General features: G+C 41.6%; 1 protein-coding gene across 2 annotated transcripts in view; it reads left to right on the top strand.

Moving 5' to 3' along the window:
- Positions 1-22,855, top strand: part of heatr5b (HEAT repeat containing 5B) — a 124,328-nt gene that overhangs the window by 11,411 nt on the left and 90,062 nt on the right. Inside the window, exons 5-7 of one of the 2 annotated variants that reach the window (XM_060852486.1) lie at positions 12,096-12,245; positions 13,543-13,714; positions 18,644-18,801. In XM_060852486.1, coding sequence (XP_060708469.1) covers positions 12,096-12,245; positions 13,543-13,714; positions 18,644-18,801 — 480 coding nt within the window. Of the gene's footprint in view, positions 1-12,095; positions 12,246-13,542; positions 13,715-14,242; positions 14,272-18,643; positions 18,802-22,855 lie in introns of those variants that run through there. The other variant, XM_060852487.1, reaches the window with a different exon arrangement.

The raw sequence follows: 22,855 nt of genomic DNA, 5'->3' as shown, positions 1-22,855 counted from the left end.
TTGTGACAGTCCATTCAATGTTAGTAAACCCAAAATTGGATTTGCTGTATCGGATATAGGTACCTGCCAGTATTCTCTGAGTAAGTCCAGCTTAGAAATATAAGTTGCTTGTTCCACGTTTTCAATGCAGTCTTCCAAACATGGAATCAGATATGAATCAGACTTTGTAACTGCGATAATCCGCACATGATCATTGGGTGCCATCTGGTTTTGGCACCATTACTATGGATGAGCTCCAATCACAGCAACTCACTTTGATTATGTTGCCGAGGAGCATGCATTCAATCTCTTTTTGAACATGTGCCAACTTTAGAAAGTTAGATCTTTAAGGATGTTGTATAATTGGAGCAGCATTTCCCCTACATCTACATCATGCATAATTAGGTTAGTTCCCAGAATATTTCCCAATGCGATAACAATAACTCTTTCACATCATTTCAATTTTCCTCAAGAAGGTAACTCAATAATTTAACCAATTTTTGACAACTTCCTCATTGTTGAATTTAATTTGAGGAATATCTAATTACGAATCCTCTGAATTTTGGTCTTCCCTCTGTGATGTAACCAGTAACGCATTCTCCGTTTGCTTTCCTTCCCTGCTAAAATCTATCGAGCATATCCATGTGACACACTGAGATTTCTTTTATCTGGAGTCCTTACCAAATTGTACACCTCACTCAATCTCCTTTTGATTTGATAAGGTTTGCTAAATCTTGCTTTTGAAGGTTCACCTATCACTGGAAGTAATACTACCACTTTATCTTCGAGAGCAAAATTGTGAGATTTTGATTTCTTGTTTGCTTTCTGTTTCATCGTATGCCGTGATATTTTTAAATGCTGTCTAGCTAACTCCCCTGTTCTATTTTACCGTTTCCTAAAATTTGACACACAGTCCAAATATGTGGTCTTTGAATTCTGATTCACCAATTTCTTCTCCATAAATTTTAGTGGTTCTCTCACTTCATGCCCAAACACTACTTCAAATGGACTGAATTTGGTCAATTCATTTGGTGCATCTCTAATGGAAAAAAGTACAAACTGAATTACCATAATCTCCTAGACCATCCATAACCTCATCACCTCAGGGGATTTCCCATCCACCGCCTCCAACCTCATAGTCCCACAACCCCACACCGCCCGTTTCTACCTCCTGCCCAAAATCCACAAACCTGACTGCCCCGGCCGACCCATTGTCTCAGCCTGCTCCTACCCCACCGAACTCATCTCCGCGTACCTCGACACGGTTCTGTCCCCTTTAGTCCAAGAACTCCCCACCTACGTTCAGGACACCACCCACGCCCTCCACCTCCTCCATGATTTTCGCTTCCCCGGTCCCCAACGCCTTATCTTCACGATGGACATCCAGTCCCTGTACACCTCCATCCCCCATCACGAAGGACTCAAAGCCCTCCGCTTCTCCCTTTCCCGCCGCACCAACCAGTACCCTTCCACTGACACCCTCCTTCGACTGACTGAACTGGTCCTCACCCTGAATAACTTCTCTTTCCAATCCTCCCACTTCCTCCAAACTAAAGGAGTTGCCATGGGCACCCGCATGGGCCCCAGCTATGCCTGTCTCTTCGTAGGATATGTGGAACAGTCCATCTTCCGCAACTACACTGGCACCACCCCCCACCTTTTCCTCCGCTACATCGATGACTGTATCGGCGCTGCCTCGTGCTCCCACGAGGAGGTTGAACAGTTCATCAACTTTATCAACACCTTCCATCCCGACCTCAAATTCACCTGGACTGTCTCAGACTCCTCCCTCCCCTTCCTAGACCTTTCCATTTCTATCTCGGGTGACCGACTCAACACAGACATCTACTATAAACCGACTGACTCCCACAGCTACCTGGACTACACCTCCTCCCACCCTGCCCCCTGTAAAAATGCCATCCCGTATTCCCAATTCCTTCGTCTCCGCCGCATCTGCTCCCAGGAGGACCAGTTCCAATACCACAGCCCAGATGGCCTCCTTCTTCAAGGACTGCAGATTCCCCCCAGACATGAGTGACGATGCCCTCCACCGCATCTCCTCCACCCTTGAGCCCCGCCCCTCCAACCGCCACCAAGACAGAACCCCACTGGTTCTCACCTACCACCCCACCAACCTCCGTATACAGCATATCATCCGCCGTCATTTCCGCCACCTCCAAACGGACCCCACCACCAGGGATATATTTCCCTCCCCTCCTCTATCAGCGTTCCGCAAAGACCACTCCCTTCGTGACTCCCTTGTCAGGTCCACACCCCACACCAACCCAACCTCCACTCCCGGCACCTTCCCCTGCAACCGCAGGAAATGTAAAACTTGCGCCCACGCCTCCTCCCTTACTTCTCTCCAAGGCCCCAAGGGATCCTTCCATATCCGCCACAAATTCACCTGCACCTCCACACACATCATCTATTGCATCCGCTGCACCCGATGTGGCCTCCTCTATATTGGGGAGACGGGCCGCCTACTTGCGGAACGCTTCAGGGAACACCTCTGGGACGCCCGGACCAACCAACCCAACCACCCCGTGGCTCAACACTTCAACTCTCCCTCCCACTCCACTGAGGACATGCAGGTCCTTGGACTCCTCCATCGGCAGAACATAACAACACGACGGTTGGAGGAAGGGCGCCTCATCTTCTGCCTGGGAACCCTCCAACCACAAGGAGTGAACTTAGATTTCTCCAGTTTCCTCATTTCCCCTCTCCCCACCTTGTCTCAGTCGATTCCCTCGAACTCAGTACCGCCCTCCTAACCTGCAATCTTCTCCCCCCCCCCCCCCACCCCACTCCAGCCTATCACCCTCACCTTGACCTCCTTCCACCTATCACATCTCCATCGCCCCTCCCCCAAGTCCCTCCTCCCTACCTTTTATCTTAGCCTGCCTGGCATACTCTCCTCATTCCTGATGAAGGGCTCTGGCCCGAAACATCGAATTTCCTGTTCCTTGGATGCTGCCTGACCTGCTGTGCTTTAACCAGCAACACATTTTCAGCTCTGAATTCTTTTTATCCCAATCATCTGGATAATCTTGACTATAAGGCCTCAACATGGTCTTTAATGTCTGATGCCACCTTTCTAGCCCACCCTGTGATTCTGGATGGTACACAGTGGATTTGAATTGTTTTATTCCTATGCTGTCCATAACCACCTCGATTAATTTTGATGTAACATTTGACCCTTGTATCTCTATGAGTAGTTCATATCTAGTGAAAGATTTGAGTGACTCTCCTATAATCCTTTTACTGTGATAGTGTGTAAGGGAATGGCCTCTGGAAATCTAGTGGACACATCCAATATTGTTAACAAATTCTGATTCCCACCTTTCATTTTAAGTAGGGATCCTACGCAAACAATTAAGACTCTTGTAAAAGGTTCCTCAAATGCAGGAGTGGGTATTGAAGTGGGGGTTTTATTACTGCCTGTGGTTTTCCAATTACCTGACATGTCTGTCAAAATTCAACTACATTCCTGTGCAGTCCAAGACAGCAAAAATATTTTTGTATTTTTAACTTGAGTTTCTCTTGACCCTAAGTGAACTCCTACTGGGAGTTCTTGCCTTACCTGCAACAGCTCCTTTCTATTACCTACTGGTAATACTACTTAATGAATCTCTGCCTGTTTATCATCTGCCTGAATATGTGATGGTCTCCATTTCCTCATTAAGACATCATTTTAAGATAGTGGCACTCAGGGATACATTCAGATTATTCTTCCTCGTATGCTTTGTGATACAATTGCTTCAATTTTTCATCTTTCTGTTGTAACTTAATTAATTTGTCTGAACTAAAGATATCCACGTTGTTCTCCACCTGTTCCTGTTTCGTTTCAGTCATTTGATCAAGTACGGTGTCTGATAATTCTACTTCAACTTTCTTATTTGTACTCTGATTTCTCCTTCTGTTTAAACTGGTGGCTTTGTGATCTTGTTACCACACTGTCAGGAAAAATCCCAAAATATGCTTCCTGTAATACCTCAGTTGCCTAATTTTCCACTAGCTTTTCAACCACAGTAGGCAGCATTCCTACCTGTGACCCGGCTATATCATTACAAAGGACATATTGTATTCTTGGAGCCAAGAGTTCTTCCAATACTCCTACCACTGCTTCTCCACCTTTCACTGCACATTCTAATCTCATTCTACATAATTGAGGACTTCTTGTCTCACCTTCGATTCTGCAAACAAGCACTTTTTATGGCATATTCCTTTTGAATTACATGTCGCCTCATCTCTCAAGGATTGACATGATCCTATATCTCTCAATATTGTAACGTCTTTACCTGCTGCTCCTGGCCTATGCGAATAAACCTTATCATTGCAAGTAAATGATTTAAAAAGTTCTGGCACTTCCTCCTTAACCAACCTCTGACCAGGTTGTACATTCTGGTGGATAAGGACATTGGATATGATGCTTTTTAGCCTCCACTGTGCTTTCTTTTATCACTCCAACAAAATTCACCGGCTTATCCCGTTCTCCTAAATTTAGCTTCCCAGTGCTTTCCTAACCCATCAACACTGATTTCGTGCGGCCTACTTTATTGTAGTGAAAACTCCGGAGCTTTTTAACTTCTCTTTCTCCTTCATGGGTTTCCTTTTTAGATTAGATTACTTACAGTGTGGAAACAGGCCCTTCGGCCCAACAAGTCCACACCGACCCGCCGAAACGCAACCCACCCATACCCCTACATTTACCCCTTACCTAACACTACGGGCAATTTAGCATGGCCAATTCACCTGACCCGCACATCTTTGGACTGGGGGAGGAAACCGGAGCACCCGGAGGAAGTCCACGCAGACACGGGGAGAACGTGCAAACTCCACACAGACAGTCGCCTGAGTCAGGAATTGAACCCGGGTCTCAGGCGCTGTGAGACAGCAGTGCTAACCACTGTGCCACCATACCACCCTGTGGTAAGTTATCATTATGATCTTCACTGAGATCTACTTTTCCCTTACCACGTGAGGATTTTTCTTTTCCCAAATTTCCACCCTTACAGATTGAAGTTGATGTTGGAAGCCAAGCTTTGACTTATGGACTAACTCATAATCATCAGCCATTTCAGCTGCTAATGTTGCTGTTTTAACTCTCCTCTTCCACATGTGTTTTCACTACCTCAGGGAGGGAATTTTTGAACTCCAAAATAATCCAGTCCGTAAGAGCGTCATATCCAATGTCTTTATCCACCTGTCAAAATTATTTAGTTTGATCCTTTCAAACTCAACTGTGGGTTTGACCAGAGTCCGTCCTTAGATTCCTGAAGCGTTGCCTGTAGGTTTCTGGTACAAGCTGACATGCATTTAAGATGGATTTCTTCACCACCTCATAATCCCCAGATACCTTCTCTGATAGTGATGCAAATATCTCACTTGCTGTACCTATCAGTTTTGTTTGCATTAAGAAAACTCACATGATCACTGGCCACTTCATTTGTTTAGCCACCTTCTCAAATTAGATGAAAAAGCAATTCTGCTCGTCAAATTTAAGCAATGCTTGGACATATTTAAACAGAACCCCACCAAGCTTTTGACTACAATAGGTTTGCACATCCTCACTATCTTCCTCATTAAGCTTACCTTCTACCTTCGCCTCAGTTCTTTTAAGCCGATTTTCCTGTCTAAGTGCCAATTTCTGAAGTTCAGTCTCCCTCTCTTTCTCCCTTTCCTCTGCTTTTAATCGTAATTCAAATGCTTTATTTCTTTTTGTCTTTCTTTTCCTTTTGCCTCTAACTGAAGCTGCTTCATTTTCAATTGAATTTTAGCCATTTCCAAAGATTCTGGTGGCATTTCCAACAAAGAATGACTAGCTTGGGGCCAGTCAAGGACAGTTGTGGGAAGTTGTGCGTGGAGTCTGAGGAGTTAGGGGAAGCACTAAATGAAGATTTATCGTCAGTATTCACACAGGAAAAAGACCATGTCGTTGATGAGAATACTGGGATACAGACTGAGGCCAGATAGGGTTGAGAATCATATGGAGGAGGTGTGAGCAATTCTGAAAAATATGAAAATAGTTAAGTCCCCTAAACCAGATGGGATTTATCCTAGGATTCTGTGGGAAACTAGGGGTTGCAGACCCTTTGGCTTTGATCGATATATCATCATTCACGACAGGAATAGTGTCAGAAGACTGGAGGATAGCAAATGTTGTCCCTTCCTCAAGAAGGGGAGTAGAGACAACCCTGGAAATTATAGACCAGTGAGCCTTATTTGTGTTGTGGGCAAAGTTTTGGAAAGGATTGTAAGAGAGAGGATTTATTATCATCTAGAAAGGAATAATTTGATTAGAGATAGTCAACATGGTTTTGTGAAGGGTAGGTTATATCTCAAACCTTATTGAGTTCTTTGAGATGGTGACCAAACAGTTGGATGAGGGTTAAGCAGTTGATGTGGTGTAATGGATTTCAGTAAAGCATTTGATAAGGTTCCCCATGGTAGGCTATTGCAGAAAATAGAGGCATGGGATTGAGAGCGGTTTTGGGGTTTGGATCAGAAATTGACTAGCTGAAAGAAGACAGTGTGGTGGTTGATGGGAAATGTTCATCCTGGAGTTCAGTTACTACTGGCGTACCACAAGGATCTGTTTTGGGGCCATTGCTGTTTGTCATTTTTATAAATGACCTGGATGTGGGTGTAGAAAGATGGGTTAATAAACTTGCGGATGACACTAAGGTCGGTGGAGTTGTGGACAGTGCGGACGGGTGTTGTAGGTTACGCAGGGGCATAAATAAACTGCAGAGCTGGGCTGAGATGTGGCAAATGGAGTTTAATGTGGAAAAGTGTGAGGTGATTCACTTTGGAAGGAGAAACAGGAATAGAGAGTACTGGGCTAATAGTATGATTCTTGGTAGTGTGGATGAGCAGGGAGATCTCGATGTCCATGTGTGTAGATCCTTGAAAGTTGCCAGCCCAGATTGATAGGGTTGTTAAGAAGGCATACGGTGTGTTAGCTTTTATTGGTAGAGGGATTGAGTTTTGGAGCCGTGATGTCATGCTACAGCTGTACAAAACTCTGGTGCGACTGCATTTGGACTTTTGCATACATTTCTGTTCTCCGCATTACAAGAAGAATGTGCAAGCATTGGAACGGGTTGCAGAAGAGATTTTCTAGGATGTTGCCTGGTTTGAAGGGAAGGTCTAATGAGGAAAGGCTGAGGGTCTTGAGGCTGTTTTCATTAGAGAGAAGAGGGTTATGAGGTGACTTAATAGAGGCATGCAAGATGATCAGAGGATTAGATAGGGTGGACAGTGATTTTTCTTGGATGGTGATGGCTGGCATGAGGGTACATAGCTTTAAATTGAGAGGTGATATTTTAGGACAAATGTCAAAAGTAGGTTCTTTATTCAGAAGTAAGGGCGTGGAATGCCCTGCCTGCAACAGTAGTGGACTCGCCAATTTTAAGGGCATTTAAATGGTCATTGGATAAGCATATGGATAATACAGTGGAGATTAGATGAGCTTTAGATTGGTTTCACAGTTTGGTGCAACATTGAGGGCCAAAGGCCTGTACTGTGCTATAATGTTCTATTAAATGCCGAGCTATTGCTGTAATTATCTCTCCTTTTCTCACGGATGAAGGCAACTCCAACTCCAGCTTATCTGTCAATTCCAGCAGTTTTGCCTTGTTCACCTTTTGTAAAATCTCCAAAGTGATGTCTTCCACCCCCAGAAAATTCTTAGTGACTGAAAAAGCTATTAATACATCAAGCACTGTTTATACCAATCCAATTCACCACCTGGAACAAAAGACACTAATACCTACCACTCACTACCTTTGAGTACAAGAACCCTAATCCCAAATTGGAATATTAGAATAAATTCCACCAAGAGCCCCCAATCTGTTATGGACCAGGACAGACGCCCTCAAAACATTTTAGGAAGGTAGCCCAGTCACTAACTTTTTTTCTTATTTTCAAGGGAAATGTAAAGTGGATATTCCAGGAGTGATGCACCTGGTCAAACTACTTCACTTTAAGAAAGAGCAGGATTTATTTAAATACTACAGTTGAAACAAGAGCAAAAGAAAACAATTTAGTATAACTTATTTTGAAAACCCAACCAACTCTATATCGCAACTTAACAAGGGAGCTGTTCCAATCTGCTACCAGCAGTTTCTGACTGCCTGCTGAAACAAACCAAGCTAGAGAAAAGCTGAACTGGGAGAACTGGCCACTCCCCTGCCATTGTTTAAACTAGCACATCCAGATATGCTGGCACTTCTGCCTTTAAAATCCTACTTGGAAAAACCCAAGGACAAAATAACCTTGTCAAAGGGGCAGCATTGTCACATTGTGTTGGCATGGCAACCTTTTCAAATGAGAGCTAGAGTTTTCGACTCAGGGCTGCTCAATTGCTAAGTCTGAAGTTCTGATTTTTTCACAGAAGTTAAAACAGTATTCCTCCTTAGTTCAGTCATTACATTAGTAACCTGATTCTTTAAAGTGTATTTGAATACTATTTAATGTTTGAATACTTCCAATATTTTAATAAAAGCAAAGTCCTGCGGATGTGGGAAATCTGAAACAAACCATGGTTAATGCTGGAGAAACTCTGGTCTGGCAGCATAATTGGAAAGAGAAACAGTTAACATTTTGAGTCCAGTGTGAGTAGTCTTCAGAAATGCGAAAGATCAAAGACCACCATTGATAAGAAACTCCTATGTCAGATCAGCTGTCCCAGCTCAATGACGGTTTGACAACAAGGACCTCTGCAAGCAACAATTGAGCTATTGCAGGCCATACTCTTGAGCTGCGGCCAGACTTGATTTGTATCAGTGACATGTAGGAGCACTGGGGAAATTCCAATATTTACTCCTGAATCCTCTGGCTGTAATGCAAGGACTGTCAAGCTGATGCTGGTGTCCTCCAGCTATCGTTCTGGCAAACACCTGCAAAATTTGATGGAGTGGACACTGTTCGAATGACCTAATAGCATCTTTCCCATGAGATCTTGCTTTCTTAGATTTCAAATTCCAGCATTTCTGGAGGAGGACAAAAAACATGAGGGGCACATGGAAGCTCTACTTGGGAACAGCTTGCTACAAGTCATTTCAAACACTGATAGTTTGTCCAGTAAGCTGCATGGTGCCTTGTTACTTCATCCTGCTGAGGCAATGTTGGCAGAGAAAGAGAAAAGTAATCAAGTCCCATGCTTTGGGTTCCATTACCTCATATATTGCCATGCTCCGTGTTCCAAAAAACCCTGAGTAGACGTCATCCTTGAATTGAAGGATAACAAACAACAGCAGCTTTTTATTGTAAACACCAGAGTGTGGTGTTTAACCCTGTCTGTTGTGAGCCTGTTTCCTTCCACCTCAGCTGCCAGCTGATCCAGAGTGAGAGAGCAATGCCCAGTAGCACTGCGGTAAAGTGAAGGCCCAAAATGTTGGGCCAAATAACAGAGAGATGAGTGACAAAAGTACTTTGAAAGTGAGAGTTTTAAATAGCTGTTTAAGTTTGACTCTGTTTCACTGCACACGCCTAACTACTCAGCTTCAAATTATGCCTTTAAACTGTTTAATATGCACAAGAGACCAAACCAGCAGGCAAGAGATTAAACTCTGACATAGCAAATAATATCAACATTTATTTAAAAGAAGATAAATTTACTAAAAATGTACAACAGACATTTATAACTTTGGTCAGCCTGGGCAGAGGTGTAAGTCCATCCTAGTTTCCTGAGCTAACAGGAATTCTCTGAAATCCTGGGAACACTGTACCAATAAAGGCCAGTCTAACTCTTACAACTGTCTTCACATTTAAATTAGCATTACCTCAGCCTGATTCCAGCACAGTATTACAAGGCAATTGGTGGTTGTTGGGTTAAATTAGCTTGTGACACATTTGGTATTTGGTACAAATTCCTGGTGTCCCATCACAATATCTCAGGGTAATTGGAATATTGGTAGAGTATTCTTTTTGAAATTAGTTATTTATGCACAATGCTCCCTGGAGTGAACAGTGAAATTGTCTGTGAGATCTCTCTCAACTGATTTTATACAAGCCTTCATTCATTCTTTGGATACATCATCCAGATGGTCAAGGTCAAATGGAACCTGTGTGTCATATACTATCTGAATACTTTGTTCACACAGAGAAAGCTTACAGCAGTAAAATAACACATTAAACTCCAAGCATTAAGAAATTATCCAGACTTCTAACTACTTCACAGAGCTCTTGTGGCACAATGGTAGTGTCCCTCACCCTGGGCCAGAGGATCTGAATTCAAGTTCCGCATGCCCCAGACATGTCAAAACATATCCAAATGGGTTGAATAAACATATGTGTAGTTACTTGGCAAGCCACTTATTGTTCAATTTCTATGTATTTGATATTCACTACCTATTAATTTGTTTTCATTCTTTACTAACTATACAGTAATTCTTGTTCAATACATATAGTATTCTGCACTTAAAATGATTCCTTTGACCCACTCTATTGAAATTTGACCTTATTAGCTTACTATAGTAAATTCTGTCATATTACTTGTATTATTTGTAAGTAACTGATTAAATAGCATGGATTCAGTTTACTTGAAAATCTCATACAGATTTATTGAACAGCTCTGACTGATCTAGAGTTACAGATAACTAGGTATGCATCCAGACTTCAGCTTGTTTCTACTAGAACAGCAAATGGCATGTAGTGGTTTATTCCTGGTCCTTGGCCCATTAGCTGTTAAAGTAATAACTTGGGAAATATAAAACACAAACTTTGGTCAATTTCAGTTGAACTAAATTAACCTCTATTGCCCAAATCTACTTGCAAGCACCTTAAGCTGGTAAGCCTCCATATTCTTGGAATGTCTCTATAGAGTTGTTTACTTTCCCTGAGAACAGTTTAACCTCCTTAATTGAAAGGCGAAAGCTCTGCTCTTGTCTCGATATCTCCGTTTTGCATTTAGATAGAACATTTCACAACCTCAGGAATTTGTATAGTCACTGTTGTACAGTAATGTCGGAAACAGGTGCCAATATGCACATAGGATAAGCTGTTGCAAATAATATTGTGATTATTACGTCTCGTATTAGTGATATTGATTGAAGGATAATTATTGGTCAGAATATGAGGATGTACTTCCTATGGTGTCAGCCTATGGTGTGTATTCAGGTATTGATGTTGGGCTTGAACCCATGACTTTCTGGCTTAGGCTAGAGTTCTGCCATGGTAACAATGTTCCTGGTATGAAAAGTCAAACTTTGTAGGTAGCAGTAGCTTGAAAATTGAGAAGCAACAATGTGGCTGATTGGTGCAGACAATTCAGCCACTTATTGTAAACTTGAAGACTGCGATCAAGTCACCCATTCAGACTGAGTAATGAAGCAGAAGCATTTCCCAATATCACTCCCAAATAGTTGTTTTCCATCTATGATAGCTTCAGAATGAGTGAATCTTCTCTGACCCTTTTCCCCACAGTTTCATCATATCCTGTGGAATACACTACCGATGTTCCAACTACCTGAGATTTTGTGATGGGACACCAGGAATTCTTACCCAATACCAAGTGTGTAACAAGCTGATTCTGCCCTTGAATGGTTGTGAAGATAGCCGCCTTGTATTATTAAGCAGGTGCAAGAAGTGTTCTTGTGTGCTTCTTGCACTGCTGCAGATCATGTGCGTAGGTAAACCCATAATGCCACTAGGGAGGGATTGCCAGGAATCTAATCCAGCAATAGATTTCTAAATCAGGATAGTGTCTCACTTGGAGGGGTATTTACAAGTGGAGGTGCTCTCATGTATCCTTAGACATTGGAGGTGGCTTTAGAAGATGCTGTTCAAGGAGCTTTGGTGAATGTAATAAGTCAGTTACACTGTCAAAGCAGCTTAGAAAGTGTTGTGACTTGTGTTTTTCCTTTCAATTCAATGCAAATTATAACCAGGTATTGCTATTCTGAATGCTAGGATGAGGGGGTTTAAATGCTAATTTTAAATATCTTGGCTGGTTCTATCACCTCAGAAGAAGTGAAACAGATTGCCTCAGTCCATTCTTATCTACCTATCTCGAAACTTGCTTCATCTGAATACCATCACCTGGTCTTGACTCTATGGGTGCAAAGCCCCAGAAGGTCTGTTACTCTTTAAAGTCTCTGTATTTTCAACAGTCACAGGGTCGTACTGAAATCCTACTGAGTCTACAGAAGGTACTCAGTGGTTTGGGTGGTGCAGCTGCTTCTTGCCATCGGGATATCTACAAAAATGCCCGCTCAGGTTTGACTGACCGATCCATGGCTGTTCGGTGTGCAGTTGGTAAGGTAAGGGCTGTGGTTTTGAATTTTTGCCCTCTTTTCAGATTTTCAGAAACTCTCCAGATGCAGTATTGTTGTGAAAGGTGCAGTATTGTTGTGAAAGGAAAGTTGACAGCCAGCTTGCATGCAGGTAGGTCTCTTCGTGATTGGTTAATCAGTGTGGAGTGGTGTTGGGTTAAAGCGAAATATTGATTGAAAACCGAAAGAATATTCTGTTGTTATTTGGATGGTGACAGTGGATTTTTTTACCTCTCCTATAAAGTGTATTCCGTCAGTACTGCTCTAGGAATATCCATCTGGGTTTGGAGGTTGAATTCACAATTCTGACTTGGGCATAACTGTGACCATTGGAAAATGGCTGGCCATCAGATTACTGACAATCAGTTGTGCAGTGTTTAAAGTAAAGTTTATTTGGCAATTTTTCTTGGTCAGTGATAACATACTTAAATATAAGTAAACATGTGAGTATAGGAGTTGGAAGGTCATGTTGCGGCTGTTAGGCCACTGTTGGAATATTGCATACAGTTCTGGTCTCCTTCCTATCGGAAAGATGTTGTGAAACTTAAAAGGGTTCAGAAAAGATTTACAAGGATGTTGCCAGTGTTGGAGGATCCGAGCTACAGGGAGAGACTGAACAGGCTGGAGTTGTTTTCCCTGGAGCGTCGGAGGCTAAGGGGTGACCTTATAGAGGTTTACAAAATTATGAGGAGCATGGATAGGATAAATAGACAAAGTCTTTTCCTTGGGATCGGGGAGTCCAGAACTAGGGAGTTTAGGGTGAGAGGAGAAAGATTTCAAAGAGATCTAAGGAGCAACTTTTTCATGCAGAGGGTGGTATGTGTATGGAATGAGCTGCCAGAGGATATGGTGGAGGCTGGTACAATTGCAACATTTAAGAAACATTTGGATGGGTATATGAATAGGAAGGGTTTGGAGGGATATGGGCTGGGTGCTGGCAGGTGGGACTAGTTTGGGTTGGGATATCTTGTTGGCATGGAAAGGTTGGACCGAAGGGTCTGTTTCCATGCTGTACATCTCTATGACTCTATGTATTATGATTGTTTCTGGTCTATAGCTATGGATTGTGAATGAAAGATGTTGCAACAAGAACGTCGGGCTTCATTTCATGTTCAGGTCTCTGGATTGCAGCTTCAATCCACAGCTTTGAGTTGAGATGAGAGTGGTATCCACTGAACCATGTCTGTAACTCTGGCCATGAGATGGAAAGAAGGAGGGCTATGGATTTTTGTTGGACATGTTTCTGAGAGCATGTGCACTCCTGAGAATGCCTTTTATCTCCTAGTGTCTTCTGGAACTACAAAAGGAGTCGGTCTTCATGTGGACCACAGAACTGGAAAACCTAGCTACTCTTTGCTTTAAAGCTCTGGAAGGATCTAATTATGGGGTCAGAGTTGCAGTGTCCAAATTACTCGGGACCGTCATGGCAACAGCTTTAACACCCAAACAAGCAGCAGGTAAGCATTACAGAAAATAATGTATTGGTTTGTTTCCCAAGAACATAGGAATGTAAGAATGTAGAAACATATGGACAAGAGTACGTCATTCAGCCTGTTGAGTCTGACTCACCATTCAATACAACCACAGCTATCTGCATATTTTCAATGCTGTTTCCTCACCATATCCCCATAACCCTGTACCACCGGCAATTAAAAATCAATCTTAAACAAACTGAAAGATTGCCCACCCCCAGCCCTCTGTGGCAGTGCATTTCAAAGTTTCACAACCCTCTGAGTAAAAACGATACTCCTCATTTCAGACCCAAGAGTCATCCCTCTGATTTTTAAATTGTGCTTCCTGGTTCTAGACTCCTCAATCAGAGGATTCATTGTGTCTTTACTCTGTCTATCCCTTTCTAAGGATTTTGTAGATTCCAATGAGATCACCTCTCAATCTTTGAAACGCGAAAGAACAAGGCCTGCTTTACCCAATCTCCCTCTATAGGACAGTTCTGCCATCCTGTGAACAAGTCTGGTTATTGCACTCACTCTGTGGAAATTATATCTTCCATGAGGTAAGGAGATCAAAACTGCATACATTACTTCAGGTGAGGTCTAACCAAGCCCCTATAAAACGGAACCAAGACTTCACTATTCCTGCACATTCGTCGTCTTGTGATAAAGGCTAGTGTTTCATTACCTCTCCAAATTGCTGGATGCAGCTGCATATTAACCTTCAAAAAGTTGTTGAAAAGGACGCCCACGTTCCTTTGTACATCTACACTTTCCAACCTCTTATAATTTAAGACGTATTCTATACATCTGTTTTTAACCACCAAAATGGATAGCCTCACCTTTTCCCTCTGCTTTGTTCTTGCCCATCACTTTCTGTGGATGCTGATACATTACCGACTATCCCATGTCCTTTTATCTTTCCAACCCCTAACCCTGTAGGGGATTTTATCTAAAGGCTCAAGTATATAATGTCTATTTTATCAATTTTGTTCGTAACATCTTCAAAAAAAAACCCAAGTTCAACAAGCACAAATTTCCATTCGTGACTCTAGGCATTCATGAGGCTCTGTGGTCCAGCAACAACAGCAGAATTGTATTCCACAATCTGCAACCTCATGGCCCATCATATTCACCACTCAGGTTTCGCAAATATCCCCGTCCTCAAATGATGGAAAAGCCCAACACTTAAGTGCAAAAGATGAGGCTGAAGCACTCACAACAATCTTCAACCAGAAGTGGCAAGTGGATGATCCTCCAGTGGTCCCCAGCATTATAGATGCCAGTCTTCCGCCAATTTGATTCACTCCATTTGATATCAAGAAATGGTTTGAGGCACGTGATAATGCAAAGGCTACAGACCTTGACAACATTCCGGCAATAGTACTGAAGAGTTGTGCTCCAGAACTTGCCACTCCCCTAGCCAAGTTGCTCCAGTACAGTTACAACATCTACCCGATAACGTGGAAAATTACCCAGGTCTACCTTATATGCACAAAAAGCAGGATAAATCCAACCCAACCCCATCAGTCTACTCTTGATCATTAGTAAAGCGATGGAAGGTGTCATCAACAGTGCTATCCATCAGCACCAGTTCACTAACATCCAGTTTGGGTTCCACCAGGGCCACTTACTTCCGGACCTCATTACAGCCTTGTTCAAACAGGGACAAAAGAGCTGAATTCCAGAGGTGAGGCAAGAGTGGACATGAGGATTGCATTTGACAGAGTGTGACATCAAGGGACCCGAGCAAAACTGCAATCAATGGGTTTTGGGCAAATTCTCTGCTAGTTGGAGTCATATCTGCTACAAAGGAAAATGGTTGTGTTTGTTAGAGGTCAGTCACCTCAGCTCAGGACCTCTTTGCAGGAGTTCCTCAGGGTAGTGTCCTGGGCCCAACCATCTTCAGCTGCTTCATTAGTGACCTTCCTCCGTCATAAGGTCAAAATTGGAGATGTTTACCGATGATTGCACAATGTTCAGCACCATTTGCAATGACTCAGATACTGAAGTAGTCCACGATCAAATGTAACAAGATACTAACAAATCCAGGCTTGGGCTGACAAGTGGCAAATAACATTCATGCTGCACAAATGCCAGGCAATGACCATTTTCAATAAGAGACAATCTAATCATCACCCCTTGACATTCAAAGATGTTACCATCACTGAACTCCTCCACTATCAACATCCTTGTGGTTACCATTGACCAGACGTTAATTGGACTCGTCACATAAACACAGTGGCGACAAGAACAGGTCACAAGCTTAGAATATTGTGGAGAGTAACTCACTGTCTGACTCCCCAAAGCCCGTCCACCATCTACAAGGCACAAATCAGGAGTCTGTTGGAATAATCCCCTGTTGCCTGGATCCATTCTCTGTCTCCTTTAATGGTCCTCAGTGTTCCACCAATTTGAGTTTCTCCATGTGATATCAAAAAATAGTTGGAGGCACTGAATAGTGCAAAGGCCTATGGACCTCGACAAATTCCAACAATAAACAAAACTCAAAGAAGCTTAACACCATACAGGACAAAGCAGCCCACTAATTGGCATCATACCCACAAGCATCCACTCCTTCCACCACCAATGTTCAATAGCAGCAGTGTGTACTTTCTGTAAGACGCACAGCAGAAATTCACTAAAGATTCTTGGACAGCAGCTTCCAAAACCCATCTAGAAGGCCAAGAGCAGCAGGTATATGGGATCACCACCACCTGCAAGTTCCCCTTCAAGCCACTTACCATCCTGACTTGGAAATATACTGCTGTTCCTTCAAAAGGGCCAAAACCCTGGAATTCCGAACCTCAGGACACCGTGGGTTAATTCAGTGTGTGGACTACAGTGGTTCAAGTGGCAACTTACCATTACCTTCTCAAAGGCAGCTAGGGACAGGCAATAAATGCTGGCCCAGGTAATGATATCCAGTGCTCATGAGTGAATAAGAGAATCCTTACTGTCTATATCCGATCAAGTAATTGTCAACAGATGTCTATTTATATGATCCTTTAATAGATTCTGGCATTTTCTGTATTACTAATGTAAGTTTAACAGTCTGTATTTCCCAGTGTGTTCTCTCATTCTCTTCTTACACAGTATGTTTATGTTCAAAGTTTGTGAGAAGATTTGTAGCTCGGGTGCTCGTTGTTATGGTTCTGTTCACCGAGCTGGGAATTTGTGTGGCAGACGTTTCGTCCCCTATCTAGGTGACATCCTAGGATGTCACCTAGACAGGGGACGAAACTTCTGCCACACAAATTCCCAGCTCGGCGAACAGAACCACAACAGTGTGTTTACAATCTGTAGAAATCATTAAAGAATCTATAGAATTCTTTAGAATGTAGGTCAATAGAATGTATATAGATAGTTGAACCACTCGAGCACTCTGAAATGTAGACCATCAGATTTTGGAGATTTGTCAACTTTCAGCCCCAATAATTTCTCCAGTCCTATATTCTTGCTAATACAAGTTTCCTTCAACTCCTCAGTCTCTATAACCACTTGCATCTTTAGTTCTGGTACCTTTTTGGTATTTTTCTCAGTGAAAACAGACACAAGGCAATAATTTAGCTTCTCTGCCATTTCTCTATTCCCCATTATACATTTTCATGACTTTTCCTTTAATGGACCCACATGTTTTTTAGCCAAACCTCTCTTAGGTACATAGAAGCTTTCACAGTCACTGTTTTTTTGTCGGGTTGCATTTAAGTTCTATTTTACTTTTCCTTATCAATATTTTTGTTGTCCTTTGACGTATCAATGAACATCCCAATCCTCAAAATTACTGCTATATCTAGGAGCTTTTTATGTTTTTCTGTCAGTCTTATACAATCCTAAACTACTTTTGTTAGCCATGGTTACTGGCCTTTGTGGTTTTTACACCTTGAGGGAATGTATAGTTGCTATAAGTAATAGTTCTGTAAAGACTATCTATTGATTGTGTCAAGTCATTTTTTTATCCTACTTTGCCAATCAATCTCAGTCATACTTGTGCCTCATGCTTTCATTATTTCCCTTATTCAAATTTAACACCCAGAATTAACTGCCTTATTTTCAAATGTAATGCCATGTTCTGTGTTAAGTGGTCACTCATTCTTAAAGGTCCTTTTGCAATAAAATGGTTAATTAGCTTTTTACATAATACGAGATCTAAAATAGCATGTACTCTAGAAAAATAGAAGCAGGTGTTCACCAGTCAGTCCTTCTCAAGACAACTCGAATATTCAATGAGAAATGGCACATCTACTTCAAAGAAAGTTTTCTGCACTGTCTACACATTCCAGAAGGATCTGGAAGGACCCTGATATGTGTGCTTCCTTAGAAATTATTTCAAAAGCTTTTTTTTGTCAAATGGGCATCTGTATTCTTTAGCAATCTGGAGATATTTAAGGTCTATCGTGCATATTTTTAAAACACTGCTTTCTGGATACAATTTTCTTCTCTGCCTTTTCTTTAATCCTGTGTAAATTTATTACTGCTAATTCCATCATCATTTAGGATAGACATTCTGACGTCAGACGTACAATCCTGAACCAAAACACTGCCTAACAACTCCACACCAGTGTCTATATTCCACACAGGCTTCTTCCCCCACCTAATCTAACCATACTAACAATCCCTTCTGTACAATTCTTGCAGATATTTTGCTGCCTTCCTCCCTGGAATAGCAAGCTCAATGTTTTAACCTCTCTTTTTGAGTGTTTTCCTGAATTTCCAATTGGAATTATTAGTGACCATCTTGTATTTAACAGGACCCAACTTTTTCTCATCCTTGCAAATGGAGACATTGTCTCTTGCTTTATCTAATGCCTTCATAATTTTATAGACCTTTGTCAGGTCACACCTCAGCCTTCATTTTTCTTGAGAAAAGAACCCAGCTTATTCAGCCACTTCTGCTATCAAACATATAGTTAAATATACATATTTTCTTTCTAGTGATGCGGCAGAACGTAAAGCGTGCCACCCTGGAGGAGGTCTTGGAACTGTTGGCAACAGGATTTCTGCGTGGTGGTACGGGATTCCTGAGGAGTGGTGGAGAGATGCTGAAAGGTGGCGGGTCTGTCAGCCGAGAGGTGCGAGTTGGCGTAACACAGGTGAGTAACTTCAGGTGGCAGAACTGAATATGGTGCAGAGCTGGAAAGGTGTTTTTAAATGAGGGCTTGGAATTAGACCCTAATCTGAATTTCATTTATTTCCCAGCCTCTGCAATATTGCAAGTTTATTTTAGTATTCAGTTAGCTACTGTTTGTCTTCCAGGAACGTCCCACTTGGAAAGGTTGCTTCTTTCTTGATCATGTGATTTGAAACTGTCAGCATGACATCAGCCACCCCAATCTCTGTCCACTTAGACAAAAAATGGACATGAAATGCTTAGTGTTTCTTTCTTTCTCCCGCTCTCTCCCTATGCCAACTGAATATTTTCTATCTTTTTTGTTTGCTTTTATTTATTTCTATCATCTGCAGTATTTTGTGTTTGTTTTACTACTTAAGCAGCTATGATTTCATTGAACCATCTCACCTCTGTGAAAATCTGTCCATAGTGTTGTTCAGTTTTTTTGGTAACCTCTATTCTTGCTCAGGAATGTTATGTAAAATGTCCTGTTTCCCTCCTTTAACTCTGCCACATATCCTTCCTTGTAAAGTTCACTCATCTAAAATCCACTCTGTTCCTCTACTCCAGCTTTTTCATAATCGTCTGACTTTTATCCAAAGTGACTTTGACGGTCTGAATTAGAAATGGAAATGCTATTGTTCTATTTTTTCCTCACAGTGGTTACTGTTTCTTCTTGTATCTCCAGTGTTGCTGCAATTTCTAAACTCTGACTTTGCTGTTCGATTTCTCCACTGTCTTTCTCCTAAAAGGCATGGCACTGTGGAGTGGGAGCTGGGACTCCTGTTTTCTTAATGAAAACATATGTGGTAAAGGAAATACTGGAGCCAATCTTCCTACATTTATATTTCACCTTGGAGTTACACATTACAAGCACAAATCCCCTAACCCAACAACCGGCTTCGGTTTGTATCTATTTATAAGGAGCCTAATGAAAGTCCAATTAAAATATACACATTTTGCCAAAGGTGCCAAGTGGATGATCCATCTTTGTCATCCTCTATCAAAGACGTCAGTATTCAGTTTCACTCCACATGATGTCAAGAATAGCTGAAGGCACTGGATACAGCAAAGGCTATGACCTCAATAATGTTCTGGAAGTAGTAGTGAAGATTTTACTGCAGAAACAAAAACAGAAGTTGCTGGAAAGTCTCAGCAGGTCTGGCAGCATTTTTGGAGAGTTAATGTTTCAGGTTCAATGACCCTTTCTGATTTCCAGCATTCACAGTTCTTCAGTTTTTATTTGTACTCCAGAACTAGTTGAGCCCATAGCCAAGTTGTTCCAGTACAGCTACAACCCTGGCATTTACCCTGACGTGATAAATTGCCTGCAAATGTCCAGTCAAAACAACAGGGTAAAAAAGCAAGATACATATTAGCCACTTATCACCCTTTCAGTCTCTCCTCCAGACCTGCATAAGCTGTACCAGGGATACAACTACATCACTCGCTTCTAAAGACAATGAAAAATTGCCCAGTGATGTCTGGTCGTTAAAACAAGGCTTGTCCAACCTGGCCAATTACTGCCCCAGCAGTCTACTCTCAATTATCAGTAAATTGATGGAAGATGTCAATCAGCAGTGCTATCAAGTGGCAATTGATCATCATAACTTGCTCACGGATTCCTAGCTTGGGTTCTGTCAGGACCACTCAGTTCCCAACCTCATTAAAGCCTTGACCCAACACGGACATAAGAATTGGAGAGGTGAGGTGGGGTTGACAGCCCTGGACAGCAAGGCTGCATGGGACTGAGTGTAGCATCAAGGATCTGGAATCAGGGTCAAACAGTTTGCTGGCTGGAGTCAGAGCTGGCACATTGTAGGAGGTTGGTGATGATTGGAAGCTGAGAAAAAAGATTTAGAAGGCTGCAATCCTGGTAAACATTGTGAAAAATATTTAAAAATTGATTGTTTTGGGCTTGGTGATAGCAATTTATAAGTGATGAGAGTTGTATTCCATGTAAAATAGCTGGCATAATTTATACTGATGCATTCTTTTGTGAGAAACCTATGCTGTTGAGTAAACCATCTTTAAGGCAGAAATGAAACTGGACTTGGAGAATGGTAAGACACAGTGGGCACATACAGATCAGCTGACCAATCAAGCTTCAGATATAATATCATGTGTATGATTAATTAGGGTAAGAAAAACATTCTATAAGTAGCATTTTGATTTAGAGTTGCTCTAGATTTAATGCTATAGCTGATGAATTACAAGGTTTTGCGGGTGACGACTACGAATTTCAGAAACCCCTTTCTCTGAAAAGTATCGTTCTTCAGAAGAGTCACTAATATATTGATATGTTTCCAAAAGGGCTAAAATGATTTAAGGTTACTTTTCCAGCTTTGGGAGGGATCATTCTGACTTCAACTAAGGAGACCAAAACTGCATTCAGTATTCGAGATGTGGCCTCACCAATACTCTGTATAATTGAAGCATAGCATCCTTACCTTTGTATCAGTTCTTCTCAGAATGAAAGATGACATTCCATTAGTCTCCTTGATCTCATGCTGTACTGCATACTAATGTTTTATGACTCCTGCACAAGAATGCTTAAATCCCTCTGCAGTCAATCTCCGGTTATTTTTATTCTGTCTTCCAAAATGAATAAATTGACATTTTCCCACATGATACTCCACCTCCCACATTTTTGTCCACTCACTCAGTTATCTTTTATCCATATGCAGACTTTGGTATTGTCTTCACAATATATATTCCTAGCAATCTTTGTGTCATCTGCCAATTTAGCTACCATGCCTTTACTGCCCTTGTCTAAGACATCATTGTAAATGATAAAATGTTGAGGCTGCATCCCAGATCCCTGTGAGACTCATTTGTTTTTTAAAAAGGTTCCTAGGAAGGCGCCCATTTGTGCTCGGAGACTTGCAAGCTCACAACACCATCAGTTTGATTAGTTCTGCCTCCCAAGTGATTATAATTTCTCTAAGTGTCTATTTCTTCCACCCCCTGATTTGCAGCTAATAATTGAATGTTTTTTGTATGTTTTTGTGCTGTGGAGACAGAAGCAACATATGTCAATTTCAATCATAATTTCCTTTTTGTCTACTATTAGCTCCCCATCCTCACCCTTGAGAGGACCAACACTGAGTTTACTTCCTCTTTTCCATTATATTTATCAAGTGAAATTCTTGCTGTCTGTTTTCAAATTCCAAGCTAGCTTCCTCTCTCACTCTAATTTCTTTCTCCTGATTAGTCATTCTCAGCCATTCTTTATATTCTGACCATTCATTTGAGCTGCTACTCACCTTTTTGCAGTTTTGCTTTTTTCTTCAGTATTATGATTTTCTTAAATTCTTCAGTTAACAATGAATGGTGAGTCCTTCTTTTAGAACTTTGAGTAGAAATATACTTATTCTCATTCTGAAACATCTCCTTAAATGTCTGTCACTGTCTCTTTTGATCTATCCCCACCTTAATATGCCAGTTAACTTTACCTAGCTCAGATTTCATGTCAGCATAGTTGTTTTTATTTAAGTTTAAGATAATAGTCAGCCCCAGGTTTCTCCCTTTCCAACCACATCTAAAATTTAGTGATCTTGCGGGTGCTATTAGCTGGGGGGTGGGGGTGGTAGCTGTGAAGTCATTAATCTGTTACATTATGCAATACCAAGTCTAACATAACCTGCTCTCTGGCTGGTCCCAGAACATGCTGCTGTAAGTAACTCTTTCAAAAAGCGTTCTGAGTTACTCATCCAGATCACTGATTTGGATTTTTCCAGATTATATGTCAAACCCAATATTTCTCTTTGTATACTTTCTTCTACGTTGTGGGTAGTGTTAGGAGGCATGGAGACAGTCCTATTAATGATTTTCTTCTCCTACTGTTCCTCTGCTGCAACCAAACTAATTTTATGTCCTGATCTCCTGAACAAAGGTCAGCTGTAATCAGAAAACTAGGTATATCTTTGTGTCATTATGTGTCTTTGTCTCTGAACTCATCCAATACAACAAATATATCAGCAGAGATATTAAGCCATGCAGCAGTTACTGAAGTATTAATTATTTGAATTGATTTA

This window comes from Hemiscyllium ocellatum, chromosome 3 (genome assembly GCF_020745735.1).
Source record: "Hemiscyllium ocellatum isolate sHemOce1 chromosome 3, sHemOce1.pat.X.cur, whole genome shotgun sequence".
NCBI lineage: Eukaryota > Metazoa > Chordata > Chondrichthyes > Orectolobiformes > Hemiscylliidae > Hemiscyllium > Hemiscyllium ocellatum.
Note: the sequence above shows the minus strand (reverse complement) of the source record. Positions and strands in the feature narration are given on the sequence as shown.